The 27,266-nt window shown below is 32.0% G+C and overlaps 1 protein-coding gene across 2 annotated transcripts in view; it reads left to right on the top strand.

Annotated features, from left to right (window-relative positions):
- Nucleotides 1–745: 745 nt before the first annotated feature.
- Nucleotides 746–27,266, top strand: part of LOC145680479 (uncharacterized) — a 76,736-nt gene continuing 50,215 nt past the window's right edge. The window contains exons 1-8 of one of the 2 annotated variants that reach the window (XM_081751052.1): nucleotides 746–910; nucleotides 4,998–5,117; nucleotides 12,810–12,946; nucleotides 15,362–15,469; nucleotides 17,205–17,322; nucleotides 22,637–22,766; nucleotides 24,245–24,482; nucleotides 26,947–27,156. In XM_081751052.1, the coding sequence (XP_081607178.1) occupies nucleotides 908–910; nucleotides 4,998–5,117; nucleotides 12,810–12,946; nucleotides 15,362–15,469; nucleotides 17,205–17,322; nucleotides 22,637–22,766; nucleotides 24,245–24,482; nucleotides 26,947–27,156 (1,064 nt within the window). In that variant the 5' untranslated portion in view covers nucleotides 746–907. Of the gene's footprint in view, nucleotides 911–4,997; nucleotides 5,118–12,809; nucleotides 12,947–15,361; nucleotides 15,470–17,204; nucleotides 17,323–22,636; nucleotides 22,767–24,244; nucleotides 24,483–26,946; nucleotides 27,157–27,266 lie in introns of those variants that run through there. The other variant, XM_081751053.1, reaches the window with a different exon arrangement.

Below are 27,266 nucleotides of genomic sequence, written 5' to 3'. Positions count from 1 at the left end.
TAGGTTGGTCCATACTTTCCGTTTTATCTCGGGGACAGCAATCACCTCTCGACGTTTACTACATTAATTAAGTTACAACACATATATACGTATATATGGCTGGATCCAGGATTCTCTTGGGGGATGCAGCAATAACTACAGTAAATTTGAATTAAATTTGAGTTGTTTCAATGTTTTTAGGCATCTGTGATGTGAATGAGGAATTCCTTTATAAATGCTCTCGATGAATTCTCTTCCTTCAACCTTCAGAAAATTGACTTAAACTATTGATTTTGCAAACCTCACTGCTAGCTTCTCACTTTAGGTAGTGTATATTTACAACGAAAGGGGGTGCGCGTGCACCTTTGTACCCCCTAAATCCGGCCCTATATATATATATATATATATATATATATATATATATATATATATATATATATATATATATATATATATATATATATATATATAATACGTACATGTATTCATGTTTGCATGGGCGCTCTTTTGCTAGGCTTGTCCACCGCCCTCGTTTGTATCCAAGCACGGGCCTGATACTGACTATATAAGAGAGGCATATACTATATATACGTAGGTGTCGCATATATCTATCTATCTATCTATCTATCTATCTATATATATATATATATATATATATATATATATATATATATATATATATATATATATATATATATATAGATAGATAGATAGATAGATAGATAGATAGATAGATATAGATATATATAATTTCAGGTTAGGTTATCCCAGCAACACCTGCCAAATGTAAAGCGATGCTCTGGATGCAACCAGTGAATCAAAAAGTTGTAACAAAGCCTTCGAAAACATAGCTAGCGAATGCAGAAATGTGCGAAATATCTTTTCCTTTCACACTACGCCGAGTGAGAACCTGACATTAAACGTAGATATGGTAAGTTGTTATTCATTCTACAAACAAGACTAATTGCTCAAATGAGTTTCAGAAAATTTAGGAACACAACAATTGTTATCTCCTTACTGTTTCTTAATCTAAGAAACGTAGTAAAAGAATGTAAATGTATGAAAAACGATTTAAATTACTTGAGATGTTCTAAGTTAATGTCTAATCAGACTTTTCTTAATTATTACTATCCTTACATTTAGCTTGGTATTATTAACAAATTTCTTTAACATTACTTGCGTGTTAGTTAAAATAATACGATTTGGTAGTTGCCATCATGTTACGATGACGTCATATACCTACGTAAGAGGAGAGGAGTAAGAATAGAATTCATTTAAACAGCTTTTGTTAGTTTCTGTTATTTAGGTTTAATTTCTTACATTTAGATAAGTAGTTTGTCATGTTTTAAAAGAGTATTTCTACTGCATTTTAATAATTTTTATTTGCAACAGTTAAATTATTTTTTTTTATCAAAATCGAACAAAAATTAGAATTATTATCTGTAGTAAATCTCCTATCTTTAAGTGGACATACATATAACTCCATCTAGTAAGAGAAGGAGAAGCTATTTTGGTTTAGCATTACGAACTACTTGATGTAGGTTTTCTAGGAGTAAAATAAAGATTTAGTATTTTTTAGTATATTCAGACATTTAGTCACTGACTGACTATACAAATACGAAAATAAAGTTTTAGTGGTAATTTTGACAGTTGGTTACGTGTCAAATATTTATATATTTCATATATATTAGTACCGAAATATAGTGGTTGCAATTTCTTGTGGGAAGGCAAATTCTAACATGTCCTAAACCAGTGTACCAAACCTATAGTGAAGGTAATTTGATTCGAATTCTCATCTTTAGTTTGTAATTATTGTGGAATTTGGACTAAATTTAAACAAAATACTAAATTTAAACATGTTCCTTGGATTTACAGTGTTTGAACGACAATATCTCAATATTGCCATGAGCAGCTAAGTGCTTTGCAGTTTCTCATTTCCCATAGCAAATGCCAAATGTCTGATCGATCGTTAATGTATAATTCGCAGTATGTGCAAAATAAGAAATAATACAACAAAATTAATGTCTTCGATTATTTAGTCTGATCTAAATTGGATACATGAAACAACAAGGTCTTGGAAAGGTTGAAATTTAACTGATATAACTCGGAAAGGTATAACTGATTTTGCAGAAAAGTGTATTTATTAATAAATGTTGAATACTGTTATATTTGGATGTATTTCAGATAATCTGAAAGGCAGTAGTTTAAAACTTGACAATCTTTTCCTACGAGATCCTAAGTGCAACTTCTTTCTTATTCACCAATTCTTTTGAGAATTACGAAACAAGTACTATTATCTTCCGATGTAATACAATTATTTTGATTTCTTATTTGCAGTTAGAAAGGCCTATATTTATTTTACTTATGTAGAAATATTTATTTGAACAATGAAAGTAAATATATGATCTCTTCATCGTAAGGCAAATATATCTGATTTAAAAATGAGTGTAAATGCATTGATTATTTATTGAATAGATGAGTTACATTCTCATTCAGTGTATGATAATATATTGATAAAAGTATAGGTAAAATAGTTTGTTTAAGTATAGATTGGCTGCTGCAAATTATATACATGTACTTTTGATTAGTATAGAATTTTATATCTGATATCTACTTATTTCTTGGGTAATTGATTTCTGAATGAAATTTATGTATTTTTATAATACCAGCGAAAAAAGTTACGGGCTGTACTATTTCTCAATCATTACGAAAAATTATGGATGTGCTGAAAGAGAACTGCACATGTTAATTGATCTTAACTATTTTGCATGTTAATAATTACTGCATTTTGATTTCCTGACATCTCTTAGAAAGTATAGGAAGCCAAGCTTATTGACTCTGATAAAATATAACTGTCTAAATAAAATGCTACATTTGAAACAGCCGTTTTGTTTTTTTTTTTAAATATTGAATTAGTTTTAGTGGTAAATCATGCATTTTAAACTTACTTCTTTTCTCTACAGGAATAGGGAAACCATCAGACTATGAGCGTTATTTATTGAAGTTTTCGCAATTTTTTTTAAAGAAATCTAACTCCAAAATTATTAGTCAGTTACACCTAGTAAAGAATTCACATGTAATTTCTAGAATTGCATTTTGATCAACTTGTATTATAAGTCTAATTATAGCACTTTGTTGCTATAATTATGTAGCATTAATGTAAAAATCACAGAGGATAAAAGAACATTCCAATTCGTTATTTTCTTGTCTACGTAATGCTTTAAGCACATTTTTGAACAACATCGTTCATGCATTCAGCTAAACCTGTTCAAAAATTGGTACCTGTATCGGCAAAATTTAGGTGTGTCCCAAATTTATCTGCCATTTCTTGCATTAGCTTTCCTATATGAAATAATAACCTTATCCAACACTATTTGTTATAGTATATCGTACTTTTAAATGATCTCGTAAATTACTTGTGAAATTGAATCGGCACTTAGATCTGAAAGTGTTTTAGCTATAACATATGTACTTACCGTTCAAAGCATTCAACATTAAGTACAACTTCGTCTAGTACAGCTTTTAAAAGTTGAACACAAGTATGTTCTTAATGTGAGGTGCTTTTCTGAGCAGTCCTTCTTAAATATTATCATAGCTAATATTTGGAAATGAATTCTCAGTAACTTATAAAAATCAAAGATCACGCACTCTCATTCGACATTCAAGATTCACGCTTAAATATATAGATCCAATAAAAAATTGTCGAACTATAGGTTTCTGTTGTAAAACCGATATCGCACCAAAGAAAACAAGAAATAAATTTCTTGTCAGATATAAATTCTAACTTATGCTCAATGATACTGAGTAGGTACAAGTTCTTTATTCAATCGAAAACTTAGCATCATCGTTAATCCTTAAACAAATTTGTTTTTGTCTGATTCATATTACTGGCCGAATTCCATCATAACTATAATCTTCACTCGAATCATTAGCAAATACTAAATATTTCAACCTCCTCACTATTGTCCTGTCTTGCAGGAATTAACACTTTACCAATGGATTTTGAATTTACTCTCTCAAATTTAGTGTATTAAGAGTAGAGTAGTCCCAAATTTAGAGTAGTCGAGTTTCTCGGAGTAATTGCGCAAAAAAAAGTCCTATTCCCGATTAAGTACCTATTTACTCCAGAGTAACAGCTTAATCTTTTTTTAAAGAAACACGAACTATGGGTGTTAATTTCACTCTACTATTGTCATACTAAAACTGAGAATAGATTTAATTAGGATTATCATTTTGTATTCTATTTCTCTTATTCTCTCTTTCTCAGTTTTTCTTTTAATCCTTTTAACCCCTTTTCACTTTTGTCCTTGACTAAAATTTCGAAGAGGGACATGTTCTTTCTCTTTGGCTATGTCCCTGGTTGTAATAAAATGTATCAACTTGGGATAGCTCACTTAAGTTTAAGCCATATTTGAGCTGCTCAGGTGAATATAATGGTAAGAGATACTTCTAGTGAAATTGAGTTATTAGGTAGAATAGGTTGAGATCAAACCACAGAACAGTATGTAATTAGTTTAATTTCGAGGATGCACCTGCATATGGTAGGGGAAGCTTGTTTGGTATGTGTCATTGCATTGCATTGGAATGTTTAACCTTATTTCATAGATTACTAGAAAGTTGGAAAATGTCACAGACCATCATGTTTCCACGTGTCTGTATACGTTTTCACTGAAATTTCTACTATTACTATTAGCCAATATTATTGTTAGTAGTTTGACAGTGAAAATCATTCATAATTATGTACTGTGACCTATGCTTCCTTAAATTTTTAACTCACTTACACTTGTTTCAAACATTTTTTTATTTTTTGGTTATTATTTAAGTAATTTCTTGACTTTCTTTTAAGAAATTCTAGTTTAATTACAGCTGATGCAGGACGAACTAATTTAATTCAATTTTCTCTAAAGCAAAAACCATGACTCAGATTAAAATACAGTAACAAGGTATAAGACTAAATTGAATACATACTTTTTTCTGCATGCAGTTCTTATTCAAATGATTCATTCGTTCTCTTACAGGAAACTTTAGATTCAGAGAAAGGTCTGAATCAGCGTGTGAATGTGTGTGAGGAGAAACTATTGTCTTCTGCAGTTGTTAAAATGTATTCACCCAATAATGACGAACAGCGACTTGCAAGGGTACGTTAGTGCGATTGTTACTATTTAATAATTACGTTTAAACTATTTTATACTTTATACTAATATCTAGGATGTCTAGAAACTGTAATAGTATACGAAAATAGACTACAGAAGTATAAGTGCATACGAATTACTTCAAAAATTCTGAAAACAGACCACAGAAAGTTTGCTACTTTTGTATCAATTTCCTTACAAACTGTTATTTTCTTACAATTTTTATCAATTTAATATCTTAATTAACTTACTCCGACCTAACTGATTCTGTAACTACGGGTTCCCGCTTTGCTACTTCGCTCGAATTTCTTCTGACAGCAGCAGATTCTACTAATTTATTTTAACCTGTATATTATCATCATTGTACTGAATCAAAAACATACAACTTGTAACAGTTTAGATTTATCTGCAAATACCGGTACTTCACATTATATTTATTGCCCTTATATAAGATTTTCTTAAAAATGCATTATTCACGAAACTATTGGCCTAATATTGCCTGTCGAAGAGTTGTATATAAATAACAATGATGGCTTTTGAATAGTATTAGCTGTTGTTACGTAAAGATAACATGTCGTTTATATTAACAACTAGAAAAGCATTTTTACCTTCTATAAATAGTTTCGAAGTTCCTTCTGCTCGAAAAATCGGTTTATTTGTTTAGAAAGAATAAAACAATCTATTACGGAATAAGTGATTTCTGTGATTGATCAGATGACTTGCAGAGCTATGCGCAAAAGCAAAAATACAATTTTTTAATTTAATTTACAAAAATAATCTATTAAATTATATGGCAAATGATATGGTAAATGAAGGAAACAAACTATCTTTTACACCAATTCCTCTACTGGTACGAATTCAATAATGTTCAAAAAGACAAAAATGTACGACTGGGCTCGGACCCAAGTTCAATTTTCGATTCAATTTCATTTTATTTTATTTTATTTTTAATCTTTGAATATTACAAAACATTTGTGAGTTATATAATTTTGGATCCACTAAAATCTCAGTATAGAAGGCGTTGACGTTGGAAGAGTTATTTATAGTACGTTTTTGAATATAAATATTTCTTTGAATTAGTACGTATTTGTAATCGCTTGTGATAGTGTCAATTTTGTGCGTATTCCGATATTTCCATACTTTTAATTACTGATGCATTACATTCCCTAAACTACGAAGGATTGTGTAAGTAAATTACAAGTAAATAAGAAACTTTTCCAACTCATTGATACGAGGTAACTGAATTCAAGACCGTTGCTAGATTTAATAGATACATGCAGAATTTAAAATAGGAGAAAAGATATTGTAGGCAATTTGTGCCTTGAAATCAAACTAGACGATAAATTAATATTTCTTTGTTACTCTGATAGTGTCACTAACTGAACTATTACCTACTTTACCCACATGGGAGGAAAAATGTTTATCCAAATTAAACGAAAGTAAGAGTGAGGAAAATAAACTAAATTAAGCAGAAAAAGAAAGGAGAAGGAAATAAATTATGTTTAGCAGCTGTCTCTCCCATTCTGTCTTTTCTCATGGCTATGTAGGTTTGTGAAGAACAACAAAAGGCTTGTTAAACTTCAGTAGTATTCAACAGATTGAAGAACAATGTTTTACATACCACGAGAGTTTTCGTAATAGTTTTCGAAGGAATTAAAGCTCCATTGATACTACACAACCACCACCATCACTACTTTATTATTATTATTATTATTATTATTATTATTATTATTATTATTATTATTATTATTATTATTATTATTATTATTATTATTTCGTTAATAAATAAAAGATTAATGTATGATTTAGTACAGGAACCGCTTCCCAGCCTAGATGTAATTATTGTAAAATTATTTATACCTAATAATCCTCTAATATTAATAGGTTTGCATTATCTTTCACCTAACTTGTCACCCAAAGAATTTATAAATTATTGTGATTGGCTGAATAAGTTCTTAATTGAGAAAAACTTGAAAACGTTGCTTCTTGAGGATTCCAATTCTGTAGGTATTGATTGGCGTAATGAAATCGTAAAAACTAAGCATTCTCATCTAGAAGAAAAAGCTGAGAAGATGTTAGAGTTGCCGTCTATATTTCTCTTCAAGCAGTATAACCAACCATATGACTCTCAGTTGCCGTATAATACATTGGATCTTGTTCCAACTAACATTACTGAATGTTCAATATGGTTTAATGTGAATCCATTAGTTAAAGTAGATAGATTTCAACTATCTTTCATATTCGAATGGCAAGTTGACAAAAAAGTTAAATTTCTTTAATACAGATAACACTCAAGCTCAAAGTGAGGTATATGACTATGTAAGAGCAAACTTCTATAAATTAGACGAGGACATTAAAAATGAGATGCAAGTCGAAAGGTTTTCAGGAAATGTAAATAGCAGTACGGTATTATTGCATGATTGTTTGGAAAATGTATTGAAATCAAATGTAGCGTAAAAGCTTTTGTACGAAAGAGAAAATATAAAGCTCCTTGAATTAAAAAAGAGTTAAAATGTTAATTAATTTAAAAAAATGTTTGTAAAATTTAAGAAAACAGGTAATTTAATCACTTACGAAAAATGTTCTGCTTTAAGAGAAAATGTTAAAAGAATGTACAATAAACTTGAGAAATGTTATTTTGAGAAGTTGAAAAGTAGTATGTCAACAAAGTGAACTTTTGGAATACTTTTAAAAAGTTCCAAGACAAAAATGTACCAAATAGAATTTTGTTCAAAGATACCACTATTACTGAATTGATGAAGTCTTCAAAGGTGTATTTCATAATAATTTTAATATAAAAGTTAATACACTAGATTGTGCTGTAGTTAGTAATCTGAACAGCAACAACATAATTTCAGTAATATGTGAAAATGATGTTGCTGAAATAATAGGTAAACTTAGGCCATTAGCATATTCAGGACCTGGGATCTTTCCTAATTAAATCATTAAAGCACACTTTAAAAAAATACAATACTTCATTAAGAACTGGGTAATTCCCATCTAAACGGAAACATGTACATATGGTACCGATTTACAAGAACAATGACAAGTTAAATCCATGCAACTACAGGCCAATAATCTTATTGACCATATTCACTAAAAGTTTTGAAACTATCATTCACAAACAGTTGTTTTTCAAAGTAAAAATATACTGTAAGAATCAAAGCATGGCTTTTACGAAGGGAAATTAGTTGCAACCAGTCTCTGTGAAATAACAAATTTTGCCTACTATGCAATGAATAGTAGATCACAAACTGATGTTATATACATTGACATGAGTAAAGCTTTCGATTCGGTTGATCATAGATTACTCTTTAAAAAACTGTCAAACATAGATATAACTCCATTGTATCTAAAATTTTTGAAAGCTATTTGACTGGTAGAACATTACCAATTAAAAGTGGAAATGTCCTGTCAGATTCATCCACTGTAAGTAACAGAGTTCCTCAAGGTTCTCCTCTAAGTCCATTACATTTTCAAGTTTTATTAATGACTTTCAACAGTTTTAAATCATTCCAATATGCTGATGACATTAAGCTTTTCAGAGTAGAATACAATGTTGAGGACAACGTTAGGCTACAAAAAGACTTAAGAAAAATCATTATATGGTGCAAAGATAACGGTATGAATATCAATTGTTTAAAAACTAAGTGAATGATCTACAGTAACAAATCACAATACTATGTGAGTCAATACGAAATACAAGGAATTATAATACAGGAAGTTGACATAATGAAAGATCTAGGTGTAACGGTATAGTGATCATATACAGAATATTTATAATGAAGCAAGAAAAATAATTGGTTACCTGTTTAATCAGGTCTGTTTTTTGTCAGTCAGATACTTATGTACTTTTATATAAATTACTGGCAAGATCAAAACTAGAATATGCATCAGTAATTTGGAATAGCCTAACAAATATTCTCGTGAACAAACTTGAAATGGTTCAAAAGTGATTTCTTAGAATACTTTGTTTCAAGTTAGGTCTGGATTAGTTAATGCACCACGTATGAATACTGTAAAACATATTTTAAAGTGTATTTGGAACCACTGGCTGACAGGAGAAAATTAATTGACTCTATATTTGTAGAAAAGAAACTTGACAACAAATGTAACTCGGACTATATGTTTTAAAAAATGTGAATTTTAAAATTCCAATATATGGTGCAAGTGTAAATGTTTTATTGCAACCACATAATAGGAAGCACATTTAAATCCTTAAACTTTTAACAAACTATTATAGACGTGTATCTTAAAATTCGACTTTATTTTAGAATTTTTAACATAACTTAGTTGTTTTTATCTTTACTTTTAATTTTTGACGTCTCAGTGTTTTAGGAATTGAAATCATCTACATTGTCAGTGTATCTAATTATCAATTCATGTTAAAAAGTAAATCATTATTTATCTCTTTTACTATACTGTATTATAGTGTTAAAGTAATGTGGTAGAATATGACAAAATCTATATTTTGCTGTATTTCAGTTGTTCTCAATTATTATTATTATTATCGTTATAGATTTGAGAAATAATATCAGTTCTATTCAAATAATGTAATTTATAATTATTACCTTGATAGGAATATAAATTGATAAGAAAGTCTGAGATGCTTGAATTATTGTTTTCTTTATTTATTTATTCGTAATAATGTCCATACACATTTTAACTAAATACTTTATTTGAACATTTTATCTTGTTCATTTTGAAAAATTTTAAAACCTTTCCAAGGAAATTCTTCCAAATATTTGTTTCAGTTTTTGACTAGACAGCTGAAGAAGCATGACTATTTAATGTCTGTGATGATCCTTCTGTGAACTGTTTTATGGAATTTATCTTTTTCTTTGTAAATGTAGAGATGCTTATGAAAAATTAATGCCATTAACAAATTAATTTTTAGTGTCTTTGTAATCTTTATTTTTGATGTATGGAATTAAATTTCTCTTAGAATTAGGTACCCTCTTTAAAAATGGAAAATCTGTCATCAGCGTACCAAAGATATCTTGTGTTCGTAAAACCGGTTGAGTTAAATAGATTATTCTCAATGTGATTCATTACCACATTGACGTTTATGTTAAGGCTATATGCCTCTTAAAATTGGAACACGTTACTACTTAAGCAGCTTCCAAACAATTTGATGATTTCTTCAAAATTTATAATATTTTAATGTGATCTATTGTCAAATCAATTGGAATCGATATATGCATGTCTATGATATTCTGCCCTTTGCACCCGATAACGCTAACAAATTAGTGATCAATATATGCATTTTCGTGACATTCTGCCTTTTGCAACCGATGACGCTAACAATTCAGTTAGTAAAAAAATAATGTAATGAGGAATTCATTATTTAGGTGGGAACTATTCAAAGAATGTGTTATTTATAGTTTGGATTGATTCTCCACTATGAATAATGGTAAGGAAAAAGACACGTTAAAATGAATAATAAAAAAATTCCAGCAATAATGTAATCTTCAAAAATCAGTTATGCCTTTCGAAAATTCTGAAATAAAAAGAGACACATTTTTTAACTAGTCAATTTTAAACATGGCAAAAGCACATAACTTGTAACATTACATTTAAGAGACATTTTAAAATTACTAGAAAATAAATATTGGTTCATAGTTGTGTAATGACTATAGGAGAAAGATTGAAGAAACTAATAAACAAATGCAAAAGATGTGTCCTAAATATTAAATATATTCGCGTTCGTAAGTTTCTTAACTAGTTTGGCAAGAAACACCCTTCCCCTATTTTCTTCATTAGTTCAATTCCCATGGCACAACTCAATCATCGCCACTAATTTTGATATATATATGATTTTAAGTAGCATGTATTTTTCTAAAGAAAACTAAGAGGAACTAACTTCAGTGTATGTTTTCTGTAAAGACAGAAAAAGTTAAATTCAAGATAAATTAGTTTTCACTTTATACTAGTAAATAATGATATTATTTATAATTGTAGCGATTATGAACAAAACGTTGTTTGTTTTGTGTTTATTTTAAATTGCCCTTTTGCAAATTAGTTTCTTTCATAGGTGTGTATTATCAAGCAGAACAAACAAAATTATTTCGAAAGCGTTACCAAACCTAAAGAATACGGATACAAAATTTCTACATTTAGTACTGATTTTTCATTTACCACAAACATTGTCGGTTGAACAAAGGATGTTTTCTAATAGGATCTTCAATTATACACGTACTTAAATATACTCATGACCAACTGAATTGGAGATAGCTGCGGGGCCGCGGTGGTTCAGTGTAGAGCTTTCACCTCTGGTGCATGGAGTTCCTAGTTCAATCGCAGCTCGCGCCAAGTGAACTTTGTGGTGGACAAACACTGTGTGTGTGGGTTTCTTCGGAGTTCTTCCGTTTCCTCCCACTTTCTTCATTCAACCATTTCATTAATTTTTCTTTATCACTGTCTCCTTTAGCCGAACCGGCATAATAGTGGGACGTAAAACTCAAAGATGTCATTTCATTTCATTTGGAAAAAGCTGCCTTTCTGCAGAAATGATGCTGTGCTCTGTCAGATGTATGTAACAGGATGACGTGGCATGTAACAGCAAGGACTTCAGACCTCATACGAGAGCTGTATGAGGAACAGTTAACTACAAGATGGGTAAGACATGAGATCTCAGCGCATTTAATTGCGACTAGATTGGAGGGGCCAGACGTAGGGTCACTCCATCTCTGAAGTCGTGCAGGCACTGGGCTTTCCAAGGATCACCTATCAAAAGTGTACTGTAAATACGTAGATTCAGGCAAAATCACCGCCGCCATGATTAACTGTTGTGGCGTGCGACACATTGGTGACAGGGGTCGCCGTTGGCTAGCTCGGATGGCAAGAGCAAATAGATGGGCCACAGTGTAACAGATCACTCGTCAATTGAATGCTAGTTAACAAAAACTATAAGCATCCATTTCTTCCAGAACAATTTCTTAGTCATGGGATACATAAGCAAGCGTTCCACGAGGTACCCCTGCTCAACACTTGTCTCAAGGAACCATGACTAAATATGGAAAAAGGTCACCTAGATAGATGAGTCGAGGCAGCAGTTTGTAAATGCTGATTGCCGAGCACGAGTGCGTCTATAACCACATAAGGAGACGGATCCTTTTTGCCAGCAGGTAACAGTTGAAGTCGGTTCTGGTGGTATCCTAGTATGAAGACTGTTTATGTAAGATGAATGGACCCTTGATACATTTGATAACATCCTTTTTACCGAGAACGTTACAGGGCTGTTGGCAAATCATATTCACGGCTTTGTTCGCTTCCAGTGCTCTACTAACATGTAGCTACAACAAGACAACGATTTAGCCTATCGCTTCCGAATTGTGGCTGATTCGATGAGCACTCCGCGGATGTGAAGATGTTTGCTCGGCCCCCGAAGAGCTCCGATCTCGATCCTACTGAGCATATCTAAGATGCTGTCAAGAGGGAAGTATGTGCCCTGGACCCTGCTCCGACCAATCTTCGTGAATTATGGGAGGCTGAGTAGCGATCGTGGATCAGTATGGTTCCCCAAAGTTTTCAGTCTCTTGTGGAGTCCATACCATGCCGCACCGCCGCCGTCATCAAAGCAAAATGAGTACTACATACTAGCCAGATATCTTTAATTCAATTGCTCATGGTTGTATAGTTATCTTTTAATTCAATAATATTTAATAAGTGATTATAAACTTTATGATTCTTGTACAGTTTCCTCTTCCCACAAACAGTGGTGATAATGTGGAATTATTACCAGAGTATCATTATTTCAAACAAGATGATAACTGTAGCGGTAAAGCATCTGACATGGAGGAGCAAGGAATACGACATGAAATGCCCTTATCCAAGTAAGATCATGAATTTATTTCTTTATTTGAATCGGACGAATGTTTCAATAATTTTATAATACACTCGTCACTTCTCAAACTATTTATTTCTGTTAAAACATACACTCTAAACATGTAGGTCAATTGTAAATTCAATTGGACAATTATCAATTCCTAACACGCAGTCATTCGCAAAGTACACATTTTATTCAAAGTGCATTTAATCTGACTTGGTAGTGTTCAATACTTTAGTTCCAGCGTATAATTTCGATAACTTTCTATTATTGTCTTCTTCCTGATTAGTTGCTTCGTACAAGTACAAAGTTATCAAAATTGTAATTTGCAATTTGTATCAGTTCTGCAGTACATGTGTATGTGTAGGTCCCTGCCTCAATATCTATTGTACGTGAAGGTGGGTGTAGTTCATTGCCTAGCTTTGAATCGGGCGAGTGTTTTGGTAGCGAACACTTGTTTCTTCATACTTTATTGAACAATGTGTACTGGAAGCTTATCAGTCAATTATGTACTTAATTGGAGAGTTATCAATTTTTAAGTTGGTGTGAATGCCCTGCCATTCTGCTAGAAGATAGGTTATAGTCCGTTTCCTAGTGGAGCTGGAATGAACCATTAGACCAACATAACTGGTGTAGGATTGCCAATTTCTTTCCCTGCTGGGTATACGAAAATCTGCTCTCGTAATAAAGTGAGATAAAGGAGTGGTAATTGCTATCAGCTAGAACACATTTTTCTGTGTTTAACGTATTATTAGGAAGCGACAATATTTACAAATTCTAGAATTCAGTATTGAAAATATATAAATTCACACAGTAATGAAGGATAATGAGTGCACTTTTTGTTAATTTTGTATCATTTATAGCTGAGAGCACTTTAATTCAGCAAGATATTTCCAAATATTAATCTCTCAATAATGAACAAAAAAGTTCGTCAGAAATTGAACGGATTATCAACTGGTTACCGGTTCAGTTCTCTTATTTAGTAAACATTCATTTCTTGAAATTTGTTGAAATATTCTAAAAATAATCATCCCGTAAAAGTTACGTTCAAAAGATAAGGAAAATGTGCTGCCATCTATTTAGATTGGCACTCTTTCACATTTACCTTAAGTGTAATAAAAGCAGAGCATTGTATAGCGATGCTCTTACACTGATTTGACGTATATCAGCACTATGGTTCCTATCAGCACAAAAAATAATAATTTTCTTTATAAATATAAAATTAACATGATATACATTTAAATTCAAACTTATGGAATGTGAACAATCCCTTGAAATGAAGGTTTTATCTACAAAAGAAATTATTATTATTATTATTATTATTATTATTATTATTATTATTATTATTATTATTATTATTCCCTTTAGGCTAAAAGAGACGGTTGACTAATGAAAATGAATTATTGTAAAATTAAATTTAATGGTGCGTTGGCTTTGTGTCATGGAAGAGGAGTCCATGGTGCCTTTAGTCTGCAGATGGTGTTACTTTCATTTATATCTTCTGCTGTAGAGGAGTAGTTTTGTTTGGTACTCTTCTGTGGTCTCGGCGTAGCTAAAATTGTAAAGACATGGGTGTACGGACAGGACGCAAGAACGAAGTCATAATCAATTCCGTGGATACATCCGACCTCTCCAAGGCCTGACAAAGCTCGCAAATACCCGGAGAAGATTGCCAGGTGCGTAGCAAAATTAAACCAATATTGATTGTATTTTTCAATTGCTGAGGTAATGTGTAACATGAGTACGCACAAGAAGGACGTACAAATACAAAGGATTTCTTTTCAGATATTTCCCGTCGTCTACGTGACACTCTTTGTCCGAAATGACCAGACCTGTGGACTTCAAAGCCCCGAAGCCCACACCACGATAATGATTCCATTCTTGCAGCTCATGTGGGTTTATGTTTCACCACAGTACAAAATTTCGATGTTTCGTCAAGCTCCCTACTCTCGGAGTATAGCATCGTAAGACTTTGTCTCTTTCCAGAAATCAAATGGTATAAGAAAGAAACTCGCTTTTGCACTCGAGAGAAGATCTAGTGTAACACGATTCCTACTCTCGTAGCACTTCTCGATGAGGGGCTTCAGACCTGTTTCCAACATCAAAAAGGCTACCAAACTCGGTGAAGGAACTAGTTTGAAGGGGATTAGGACAAAGAAAGCGTCAGGTGAATATGTTAGCTTTCCGAGACCATGGTCGGATACTTTTCCGACAGATCTCGTAAATCCAACAAGTAGTTAAAAAAAAAAAAAAAAAAAAACCTTAAGACCTTAGAAAATTTGGAAAAAATAAGTTCCCCTTTGTTGATAAAAATAAGTTAAGAAACAGAATACTATCGATTTATAGTGTTTTTCCTGTTAGATTTGAAATAAACTGATTTTATTCTTCTTTTAGTGAAAACAAACATTAATCTTATTTTCAGCTTAGGTATCACTTTTCATAGTAAGTCCAGAGGGGAATGGGAGAATGTCACTGTGAAGAAAAAGAAAAATCTATTGGACATCTTATATAAGAAACTTTTGAAGGGCATGTAAGTATAAATACATAATCAGTTACTAATTGGCTATCATACTAATCACTCATTTTAGTATGTATGTAAGAAACCGTGAAATTTACGACACAAACGTATTTTTTTTTAATTTGTAATTCAAGGTGTAGAATCGCACAAAGGAATTGATTAATATGTAGATTTTATTAATCATCTTCATGGTAAAGAAGAGGTTGAGAAATACAGATATTTTACGGAAAAAGAAGTGTCCAAACGGAAAGAAGTGAAAAGTTCCGTTTCGTGAAAGGAAGTACATTTGACGTCTTATAAGAGTTTGAAGTATCATTTTACATTTATAGAGAACGTAAAACTAACATTCTTCTTTTGTGCGTGAAGTTGAAAAATACAAATTTATGTTTTCTTGTTATTATGAAAAATAGAAAGAATGAAGTTAATGTAGCAAATGGTATATGATAAATTTAAGACGCAGTAGACCAAAACACAAGTAGACCAATTCCCAATTTGTAGTTTCGAGTGAATGATTCTATTACTCATAAGAAATAGTGTCTGTGTATGAGAAGTATAGTATATAGTATATGACGACTGAGGATAAAGAGTGAAACCAAATACAATAGAGCGTCGATTATCCGAAGTAATTGGGGGACATGGGTGTTCGGAAAACTGGTTTGTTCGGATAATCGAACTGTACATGTTTATTTGCCAAAAAGAAGTACTGTACAGTAAATTTATTCATAAAAAGAAGTGTGCTGATTGTTGAAACACAGCGACTGGCGGCTTGGCCGGTCAGCAGCGCCTTATAAAGGCCCCATTAGAAGCAATGTTCTGCCAGCGGTGGCTCAGTGCGGCGACTACTGTGGGAAACTTGGTTTGGGAGAGAGGGGGATGATGGACGGTAGGGTGGGAGAGTAACAGGTGCGAGCGAGTACACAGTTCGGTTAAGCGGTCGTTCGGTTGACCGACGTTCGGATAATCGACGCTCTACTGTAGTTCAAACTGATTATATGTCTGTAAATAAATCTTAGAACTACATTACTTTTAAATCTGGTTAAAACGTGGAAATTTAAATTTGCACTTCTTGTATTTTCAAACTAAATTATTTCCTCAGGAATGAGTGTTTGTAAAGTATTATTGGTTTTAATTTTAAAAATTATATACTTTAATATATGTGTGTTTTAATATTAGACACAGATTGTATAGTGGATCATCCAGGGCTGCATTATCCAATTGATGTCTAGATCCGTTTACTAAGTTACAAAGTTCTTTCTTTCTTTTTTTTTTTTAAGTGCAACATTGTACCACCAGTTCAGTTTGAATCATCTTTGCCTGCAACTTCGTGTTATTCTTTTTCGCCTTCTCTTCCTCATACTCTGTTTCTCAAAACGTCAATCGTGTAAAACTTAATGCTTTGGCTGTGTCGTTTCTTTCTTTAAATTTTGTTCACAGTTTAATGATAATGTTCTCGTTAAATAGACAAGATGAGTCCAAATCTGAGCAGCTCTCTAAAATACTCACTTATTAAGAAAATTATAAGAGCATGTACATTAATAAATATAATTTCCTTCTTGTATTACCTGATAGTTATAAAACGTGAATTTAAGATGTATTTGATACAATAGTTAGTTTTCAATAGAACTAATATTTCATTTTATAGTATTTCTAGTGTGTATTCGCAACTTGAAGGAGATATCTAAAGCATAATCATGATACTAATAATGAATTTAAAAATTATAATATTTCCAATTTTTATCCATTATAGTAAATGTGATTGTGTTGTAATCATTGGTAATAACTCAATTATGTGTCACAAGATAGTTCTTGACTGTTATTCTTCCTATTTCGAGGAAAATCGTGACTCGCAAATCGTCTTACCAGAAGTAAGTAACATTAAGTTTGTAATATTCACAATACTGTTATAGTTACCATTTATCATTATGATAACAGTAATTATGTATACGGACATTATATTTACAAAACAATTAATTTAAGAACTAGATAATGTGATAGATGTATTTTACTATGTATTCGAAGCGAAGATAGAAGGAATCTAACTTACATGAAACAATAAGCAGGGAAGTTGATGACTTGGACGAAGTTTCAGAAAGCAATGAAATCTTAAGATGAGTCTTTTTCTCTTCAAATTCAAGGTGAAGTATTTTTGTCTCCAGTATTGAATGTATATCCTATAGTTACAACTAGCAAATATTGGGAATCAGATTCTCAATTGAAATATTCAAATAGATACATTTAATTGCTTTCATATGTTATAGGTGTTAGTTTCCAGTTGTACCTTTAAATCTTAATAGTTGCTTAATTTTAACCCTCTTTCGTGGAATCTTTATTGTTAACTTTATTTAGTATGTTGTCTACATGTGGATCTTCTAAATTGAGCATATAGGAAAATGCATGATTTTATAGTTAATCGCATGTTTTTTTTTTTTTGGCAATTTTATACCATTTTCATTTTCTGTTGCTATTATACGTAATCAGAGAACGATTATATATATATATATATATATATATATATATATATATATATATATATATATATATATTATAACACGATTAGATCGTGTTTGGTTCGATTCCTGTTCGGGCTAGCCATTTTTATGATTATATATTGGTTCGATCCTTGACTGTCCTTATTTGGGAGACGTTTCGTAACACCAAGTATCCTATTTTAGTTCGGTTCTTACCTGTTCTCCTTATAGGATAAGTAATTGTTATAACTCCACTGGATACGATCCTTATTTAGTTCGCCTTGCCTATGGTGGATTTTAGCAGTTGGTGGGAGAAGGACATTCGCTACACAAATAACAATACCAAAATGAAAAGCCCGCAAACCTCCAAGTTCGATCTCGAACCAAAATGACTTTCAGTTGAGGTTGCGACTGTGAGTACCCACCGTCCTTGCCAAGCCTGCTGGCATTAGCGGAACAAACACAAGTAATTAGACATGACATCCACCATTTCGGTAGTAATTGTGCAGATAATACTGTAAAGGTAATTGCACACAAAATATATACAATATATAAATTTTATTCAATCAACACAGCTTATGTATGGTACTTACGTTTACAACATTACAGCATTTTATTAAGAAATTTATTCAACATGTATTACTATTTTGTCAGCCCATATTCATATTAATTTGGAATTTACACGAAGAAATGCACTGTAAATGCCGGCTATAATTTACACTTCACGATGCACTATCATTTAACACTCGCTATTTATTCGGATCACTCTTTACTGCACTGTGAATTGATGAATTGGGGGGGGGGGGTCATGTAGTTATTCTTGGCAATAAGATTTTTTCTTACTTTTTGTTTTTCGTCGAATAGTCATGGTTTAGGCTTCGTGGCAGTTATTGCTTTTCTGCTGTAAATACAATTAACCTTTTTACCTTCATGAATTTCTTACTTATGCATCGTGGAGTTCCATCATTTTGCATATTAGGCGCTGTTTTAACACACGCACATAGATATTGCGAAACTTTTACGATTGAGCACTTATGTAAGTTTTACTGGATCTTTCCATAATCAAATTCACAACATATTTAACGATGCTAAAGGAAATCTTGGATATTTTTAATGGACACCAGATATGTAGAACAACTTACACCGCCATCATCAGCAAGCGCCAGTGATGCCAATTCCTTCAGAGCATTTTTCCCTTCACAAGCTTCAGAATTTCCCTTTTCCGGACAAAATTTCCCTTCATCCAAACCGCTCAAGTACTGTATTTTTAAGCGTTTTCGCTTCTACCCCCTCATCCCAATCTTATAACCACATACAAGCAGATACCTGACTGTTTTCTTTTGAACTTACGCAGAATTTGAACTTGATTTGTTGTTTAGGTATCTAAGGCGTCGCGATAGAGGAGGGGAAAGGATATGGAAAGGTGTAGGCTAGGACCTATGTTAAAGGTACAATCTCTGCATTTGCCTGGTGTGACTGAGGAAAAACTCTATAAATACCTCGGTCAGGACGGCCAACCTAAATAAACAATAAAGAATATAAAATAAATATTATGTAAATTTAATTTTTATCCTAGATATCATGATAGATTTTAATATTAATGTAACCTAAGGTACAAAGAAAATATTAAGTATATTTTTTGTATGTACTTACTTAAGAACAGCACTCCCATATTTACTGAAACGAATACCTAGCTGCTACTGTCTTTGGCTGTACACGAGGAATGTTCGTAAGCACAATATAAACTAAATCAAAGTTTAGAGAAGCGGAATTCTTAAGAAGTTATAATTCTGTACGCGCAGTCACCAGAAAATTTGTAAACTTACACAAACGCACTTTCCATATATACATATTTACATTCACGATACGCAGGTTTCCTTCTCTTACATCGATTAATCTTCTTCACAATCAATTTTCTGGTTGGGAAAAACATCTGATTGGGAAAACCAAACTGTTATAATAGTTGGAGTGATAATTTAATTGAGAAATATTTCATCTTATTGCATTGCATTTAATTCAACAATGGGAAGATTAAGTTTGATAAAAAGATTTTAAATAAGCATTGTTGTAATGTTTCGAATTTAACTGAGTATGTTGATCGATGTGTACTGTTGATAAATATTAATGAATGCAAAGCAAGATACTTGTGAGAATTTATGTGAAATATGTACAACGGATTATCTTTGGAACAAATAGGATGTTGAATTTATACTGAATTTTAATTAGATTAATCAGATACGTAAATACATTCAATCTATAAATGATTGAAGAGAGGTTCAAATTTCCCTGCAATATTGAGAGATTAGAAGCAATTTCCCTTTTTCCGTTTTCTTCAAAATTTACTCAAAATTTCCCTGCGACAAGGGAAATTTCCCTTCAATTGGCATCACTGGCAAGCGCACTCCCGCGCCTTTTAGACTAAGCGTCAGCAAGTTTGCGCCAGTCACGCCAGAAAAATATTTTAAAAATATCCATAAAAAACGTTCTTTACGAAGAATACATACATTGAACGGTTTTAGACGTGTTTTCTATTATAATAAAATGATTAAAATATTGTAAATAATAAAAATGCACTTCGATTAGTTTAGATTCAGTCGGATTTTTTTTTTTTTTTTTTTTTTTTTTTTTTTTTTTTTTTTTTTTTTTTTTAGCATCACGGCCACATTACATCCCTTTTGTTCGGTGAACAGAAAGCACAAGTCACCACTCACAGGACTGCCAACTCATAGAAAAAGATAAAACTAAAACACAGTTTGGGTCGACGTACAGTACATGTAGCCATATATACTGGGAAAATTAAAATGGAATTGGAGTGAGGGGGGATACACGCTCACTATATATATATATATATATATATATATATATAGGGCGTCTCAAAAGTCCACTGACATAGGGTACCTCTGTTATTATCAGAGTTACACAAAAATATAAGAGGGGAAACCGTCTCCAAATATGATGTTTTCAATCTAAAGTGAAGGAATTTTTTAAATCGAACAAGCCGTTTAGGCTGTACACTCTTTATGCGCCCAATGTTAAGTGAAAATGCAACGTTGCCATTTACCGGGAGGTGAATAAATTTTGTAAGAATATCAGGAATGGTGGCATGTTTAAAACAGAGTTGGCCGTCGACACGTTAGCGTAAAAAACAGTAACTTCATTCACTTATTTGTGGGTCCAGGTAAATGGCAACGTTGCATTTAACATTGCGCTCATAAAGAGTGTACAGCCCAAACGGCTTGTACAGTTTAAAAAACTCCTTCACTTTAGATTGAAAACAACATATTTGGAGGCGGTTTCCCCTCTTACATTTTGTTGTATCTCTGATAATAACATGTTATGGAACTTAGGGAACTTTTGAGACACCATGTATGTATATAATAAATGTGCAGTGCAACAATGTATTGTGTACCTAATGGTTACTTTTTTCTAGATGATGTAGCACTTAATATACTTTTGTTGTGCAAACACAAACGGATTCCTTATCTACTTACATTTTCTTTTAGTTGTAATATCTATAAGGTATGTCGCAAGATCGAATCCTGTCCCAGCGCATGGGTGTTATACAGGATGTTTCAAAACGACATTGACAACGTTTGGGAGATAATTCCTGACTAAAAGATAAGACAAAAAAATATAGACTAACCTGGGTGAAGAAATTCGTCATTTCGGAGTTATAGACTGCCGAAAACATGAAAAAAAGTTAACTTTAAATATACATAGCTCTCATACTATGGAACATACCGTAGTCGGGTAAAGACTTCACTTAGGAACTGGTATGTGCCCTATCCAGATATCCATGTTTCAGAATCCTGCGGTCATTCTGCAACAATTTTTATAGAGGTAGTTAGTGAATACTTCAAATTATATGCCCGTAGCCAAACTGACTCTATAAAAATTGTTACGTGAGCACCGCAGGATTCTGAAACATGTATTTTTGAATGGCCCATATAAAGTGAAATCTTGACCCGACCACGGGAGGTCCCATAACATTGGAGTTATAGACCTTTAAAGTTCTTTTTTTTTTCATGTTTTCGGCAGCGTAAAACTCCGAAATGACGTATTTCTGCACTCAGGTTGGTCTATACTTTTTGTCTTATCTTGGTGTTAGGAATCACCTCCCAAATGTTATCGGTGTTGTTTTGAAACCCCCTGTATATTATCCTTTCACGATTAATTTCATTGTCATCGTTTATTTCTCATCGTCTCTTTTAACGTATAGAATCAAACCTGGAATGTAAATCTCCACATTAAATAAATAAAATTATATTTTCTACGCACTATAACCAACGTTTGTTGTTTACTAGAGTTCCAATATTTTTTCGGTGATTTATTATCATTATTGGCATAAACTGCGTTTTCAAAAGATGAATTCTCAAATTAAAATTTATAAAAAGATTGTCCGAAATGTCCTTAAAATATAATACATGCGTAACCTATGTGAGAATATTATTTTCGCAATTAAACAGTTTTCTAAAACTAAAAGTAAGAGAATGCAAAATGTATAGAATAGAAAATTTCTAGCCTTTCTCCTTTCAATTCGAACACTAGACAGACTTCCAGAAAACATACTTTAAGAGGCATCAAGTTAAATACTAGAATATACCTAATATAATTGCTTGATAATAGATAATAGCGAAACAAAACATTTGATCAAAGTCGAATTTATGTTTTAATTTTTTTTTTTTTTTTTTTTTTTTTTTACATTTTTAAGGACATAGTTACACTTCGAGCTTTTGATACAATTTATTACTGGATGATGTGTACTGAGAACGAACATCAGGTTCTGTCTCGCTCCAACATCCTGGAAATGCTCATTGCATCACAATTTCTAAAAATAAAAGGTAACTAGGCTTATGGAGTGTATTGTATTTACAAATCAATAACTTATTTCTATTCAGATAATTTTAAAATGCACATCTCATTTGGTAGCTTTTATACTGCTGAAATAATCGCTTATTTATTGATTTATTATATATGTAAAAAAGACACTGTTAACTAGCAGGTTGTATCAATTTTTGTTTGCTTCTCCTATCGGTAGCACACGCACTCCAAACATTGACACAATACTTCTAACAGTGACACAATACTCCTAACATTGACACAATACTCCTAACAGTAACACAATACTCCTAACAGTGACAATATATTCCTAACATTGACACACTACTCCTAACAGTGACACATACTCCTAACATTGACAGAATACTCCTAACATTGACATAACAATCCTAACAGTGACAATATACTCCTAACATTGACACAATACTCCTAACAGTGACAATATACTCCTAACATTGACAATATACTCCTTACATTGACACAATACTCCTAACAGTGACACATACTCCTAACATTGACACAATACTCCTAACAGTGACACAATACTCATAACAGTGACACAATACTCCTAACATTGACAATATACTCCTAACAGTGACACATACTCACAACATTGACACAATACTCTTAACAGTGAAACAATACTTATAACATTGACACAACACTCTTAACATTGACACAATACTCCTAACAGTGACACAATACTCCTAACATTGACAATACTTCTAACAGTGACACATACTCCTAACAGTGACATATACTCCTAATAGTGACACAATACTCCTAACAGTGACTACTTGTACTACTACATGGTGCATGCTACTTCTAAGAAACAATTCTACATTCCGGAAGCTTTCTGCTACCAAAAAGATGTAACTCGATAGATAACACACTACACGATTTTTAAGAATATTTTTATGTGATTGTCATTAGCACATCCACAAACATAGAAATTCCTTTAAAGACAAGAAATATACTTAAATTCTTAATAACTTCAATTAAGATCTTAGGCAATTATTCAAGATCTTAATTTGAAAACTTAAGAGAGATGAAGCTACTTTTTACTGCTCTTTATTTTAATAACAAAGAATTATGTTGGACTAATAACATATCAAGAAATTAATTAACTACCTTAATAAATTTTCATGGAAGAATAAGGATATACTTTCAGGACTCGAAACTATAAGAATAGTGTAACTGGTTTTATTAATTAGAATAAATAAATAAATTAAATAAATAAATAAATACTGAAATAATATTTAATATTCCCAATGATTAATTATATGCTAATTCATAATACCTCTTTATTTTATTTCAAATGAAGGGTAAAATTCATTTTTAAAATAAAAATCCAGTACCAATAATAATATAAATATTGTTAATTAAATAACAAATTTGAAACTATTGCACAAAAATATGTATTTGTGAAATAAAAGATTTGGTATATTCTTCAATTATTTATTGAATATTATCTTTCTAGAACTAGAGGAACAGTGCTGGATTTTCATTGATTCAAACGAGTTGTTCAGTGAAGAAACGGCTTATCTTCTGTATATGGAGGCTAAAAATTTTAAAAGCATTTGCAAAGATATTAGACAATTAATGTTACCTCGAATAACTATTTTCTTCTTGGTGCTCATTACTTCCAGAGATTTTGTAGAGCTCTCAGCTGAGGACGTCTGTTCCATCCTTCAATCCAGTTACATTGCTGTTCACAGGTAAGATATCTTAATTGAAAAGACTTTTTCATTTCTAATTTAGCAACTATTAAATCGTGAATCCTGCTTGAAAGTACTTAATTTGTAAAGCTTAATAGAGTATGTATATTTCCATATTAAAAATTAATCAGGTAAAATCAAAATTCATATATTTTTCTTTCATTGACATGTGTACCTATTTATTGTCTAAGATTGCATTCCCCTATCATTACTTGAAAGTTAAATGTTTTAAGATATGTGTAAATATAGCAATAATATTGAATTAATCTATTGAAAGACTCAATCTGAGAAGAAAGCTTTCCCGTACTCACTTCTAAATAATAAAATCGAAGTTTTTGTGGATTATTTATATGCAAGCTCTCGAAAGATTTACTGTATATTTCTGAATCCAAGGCGACTCCATATTTTAAATAAAGAATTACTATATATTTATATACGAGTACATGTATATCTAGAGCACATACTGGTGTATCTTCAGAACTTACATTAAAACTACACTAAAAATCAAATCAGATACAGACCTCTTTTAGTCTTCCTCACTGAACGGATTCACTGAATCTGCAAACCTTCCAAGCTAAAGCGGTAAAGTAAAACTCCACATCATGTATTGCGAATTCAAGATAACCCCGTATTTTTGGGAATGGCATTGAGAAAATTAAATTGTCTTTGGTTCAGAAATATACTATAATATGAATTTCTCTCTTTTGTGGGGAATCTATGCTTACAATACACCATGTAACAAAAGTCCGGAAACATTTTTAAAAAGTAAACTGTAGTCAAACATGTAGCATTAGAAAGTAACGAAGTACATCATTTAAAAGAGTAAAGTTGTAAGTTTCTTCTCATTGAAGGTAATGCGTGTAGTTCCATATAACATCGCTAGATGATGTCATCACCAAGATGACACTTTCTGAATGCTAGAATTTGACAAAACAAAGAATGTAACGGATGTCCAATGAAAATTTAGGATGAAATACGAGAAAACTGCACCAACCAGGAAGGCAATCTATAATTGGCATGCAAAGTTTGTTCAAACAGGTTATTTGTGTGTGCACATAACATTAAACGGGTGAGAGAAGCTTCCACAAGAAGACCGAGAAAATCTATCCGCAGATCTTCAAGTGAGTTAGAAATGTCAATAATGACTGTTTGGCATGTTTTGCGTGGAAAATTAAACATGAAACCATATAGACTATATGACAGTTAGTGCAAATTATATTCTAAAGATAAAGACCAGCGATTGTAGTTTTGCTCTTTGTTGCAGGTGAATGATTACGCTTATATATATATATATATATGTCTTTTATTTATATATAATTGGGCGAGACAACATTTCATGCAAATGTGAAAGTAAACAGGCACAATTGTAGAATTTGGGGAACGTAAAACCCGCATAACATTATTGAACATGAGCAAGATTTTCCAAAAACCTTATGGGCCTTTCTTTTTTGAAGAACAGACTGTAACTGAAGAGTTCTTCCTTTGGTGCAGAACTGGTTAATGCGATTGTTGCACATTGAATCAGTGAACTTAACTCTGTCCTTCAGTTATATGCTCCCCCCTACCCCAACACACACATTTTCACCGTGATATTAGGTCATATCTGAACGCAGATCTACCAATCATTGGATTAGTCATGGTGGAGCAACCTATCAAAGTGTTCTAAAATGGCCTTTTAGGTCTCTGGATATCATCCATTGTGTATATGGGATTATGTAAAGGACTTTGTGTCTGTCCCTCCTCTTCCACGTGATATGGTACGCAAAATGAGAATTGAACAAGTAACAGCCACAGTCTCGGAAGACATGTTGGGCCATGTGTGGCAAGAGTTCAATTGTCACGTCGGCATTTGCCTCGTCACACACATGGTTCCCATATAGAGTATTTGAAAAGTGAGTATTGAAAAAAAAGCTTACAAGTTTACTCTTTAAAATGACGTACTTTGTAATATTACTCGTTTGGCTACAATAATTTTTTAAAAGTGTTCTCAAGCTTTTATTACATCCTGTATAATGGTATCTATTATATTGGTTTTGAATAACTTTACACATCGTGATTCTTTTCTTTGAGATAAAGATTTTGCTAGGCTAGATGTTTTTAACTGCATATTAAATCTCACATGTATAATATACAAGATATTAGTTTATTAAAATATAAGCGATTCAAAGATATCAGATGCGGATAATTAAATTATAAAAATCTTAACTTATTTTACTAGTTCAAGATAAAGACTTAATGTACATAATGTACAATTGTGCACAGTCAGAAGGAAAAAACACATTGTATTATTCTTACTAGTACAGTTTTGGTAATTGACTAAATACGCAATTCGTATTATAAGTTTAATTTATGTGTATGTTTCAATTTACGAAATTCCCTCTACCTCTTTAGTTGATTTGAATATTCATAACTGTAACTTCAACTAAAAACTTTAGTATGCATACATATATATCACCACTTATAGTGAAATGGAGGTATTCATGGCTGCTATCCGTTGGTTATTTTACGACTGGAATGGACGTCAACAGTATGTAGAAAAAGTTATATCATGTATACGATTTGGACTGATCCTTCCGTGGCAGTTAGTAGATATTAGAAGGAATCACGAGAACGAAGAATTTATCCAAGTCTGTCAAAATCCTGTAGTTCAACAATTAATTGAACATGGTTTAGCGTAAGTAATATATTCTCTACAGGTAACTAATCTTACACTACCATTGTATTTATCCCGGCGATAAGTTTTCGAGAGACTCTCCTCCTCGGTCATTCAATGTACAGGAAGTA

Source organism: Thermobia domestica, chromosome 3 (assembly GCF_964235325.1).
Source record: "Thermobia domestica chromosome 3, izTheDome1.hap1.1, whole genome shotgun sequence".
Taxonomy (NCBI): Eukaryota; Metazoa; Arthropoda; class Insecta; order Zygentoma; family Lepismatidae; genus Thermobia; species Thermobia domestica.
Note: the sequence above shows the minus strand (reverse complement) of the source record. Positions and strands in the feature narration are given on the sequence as shown.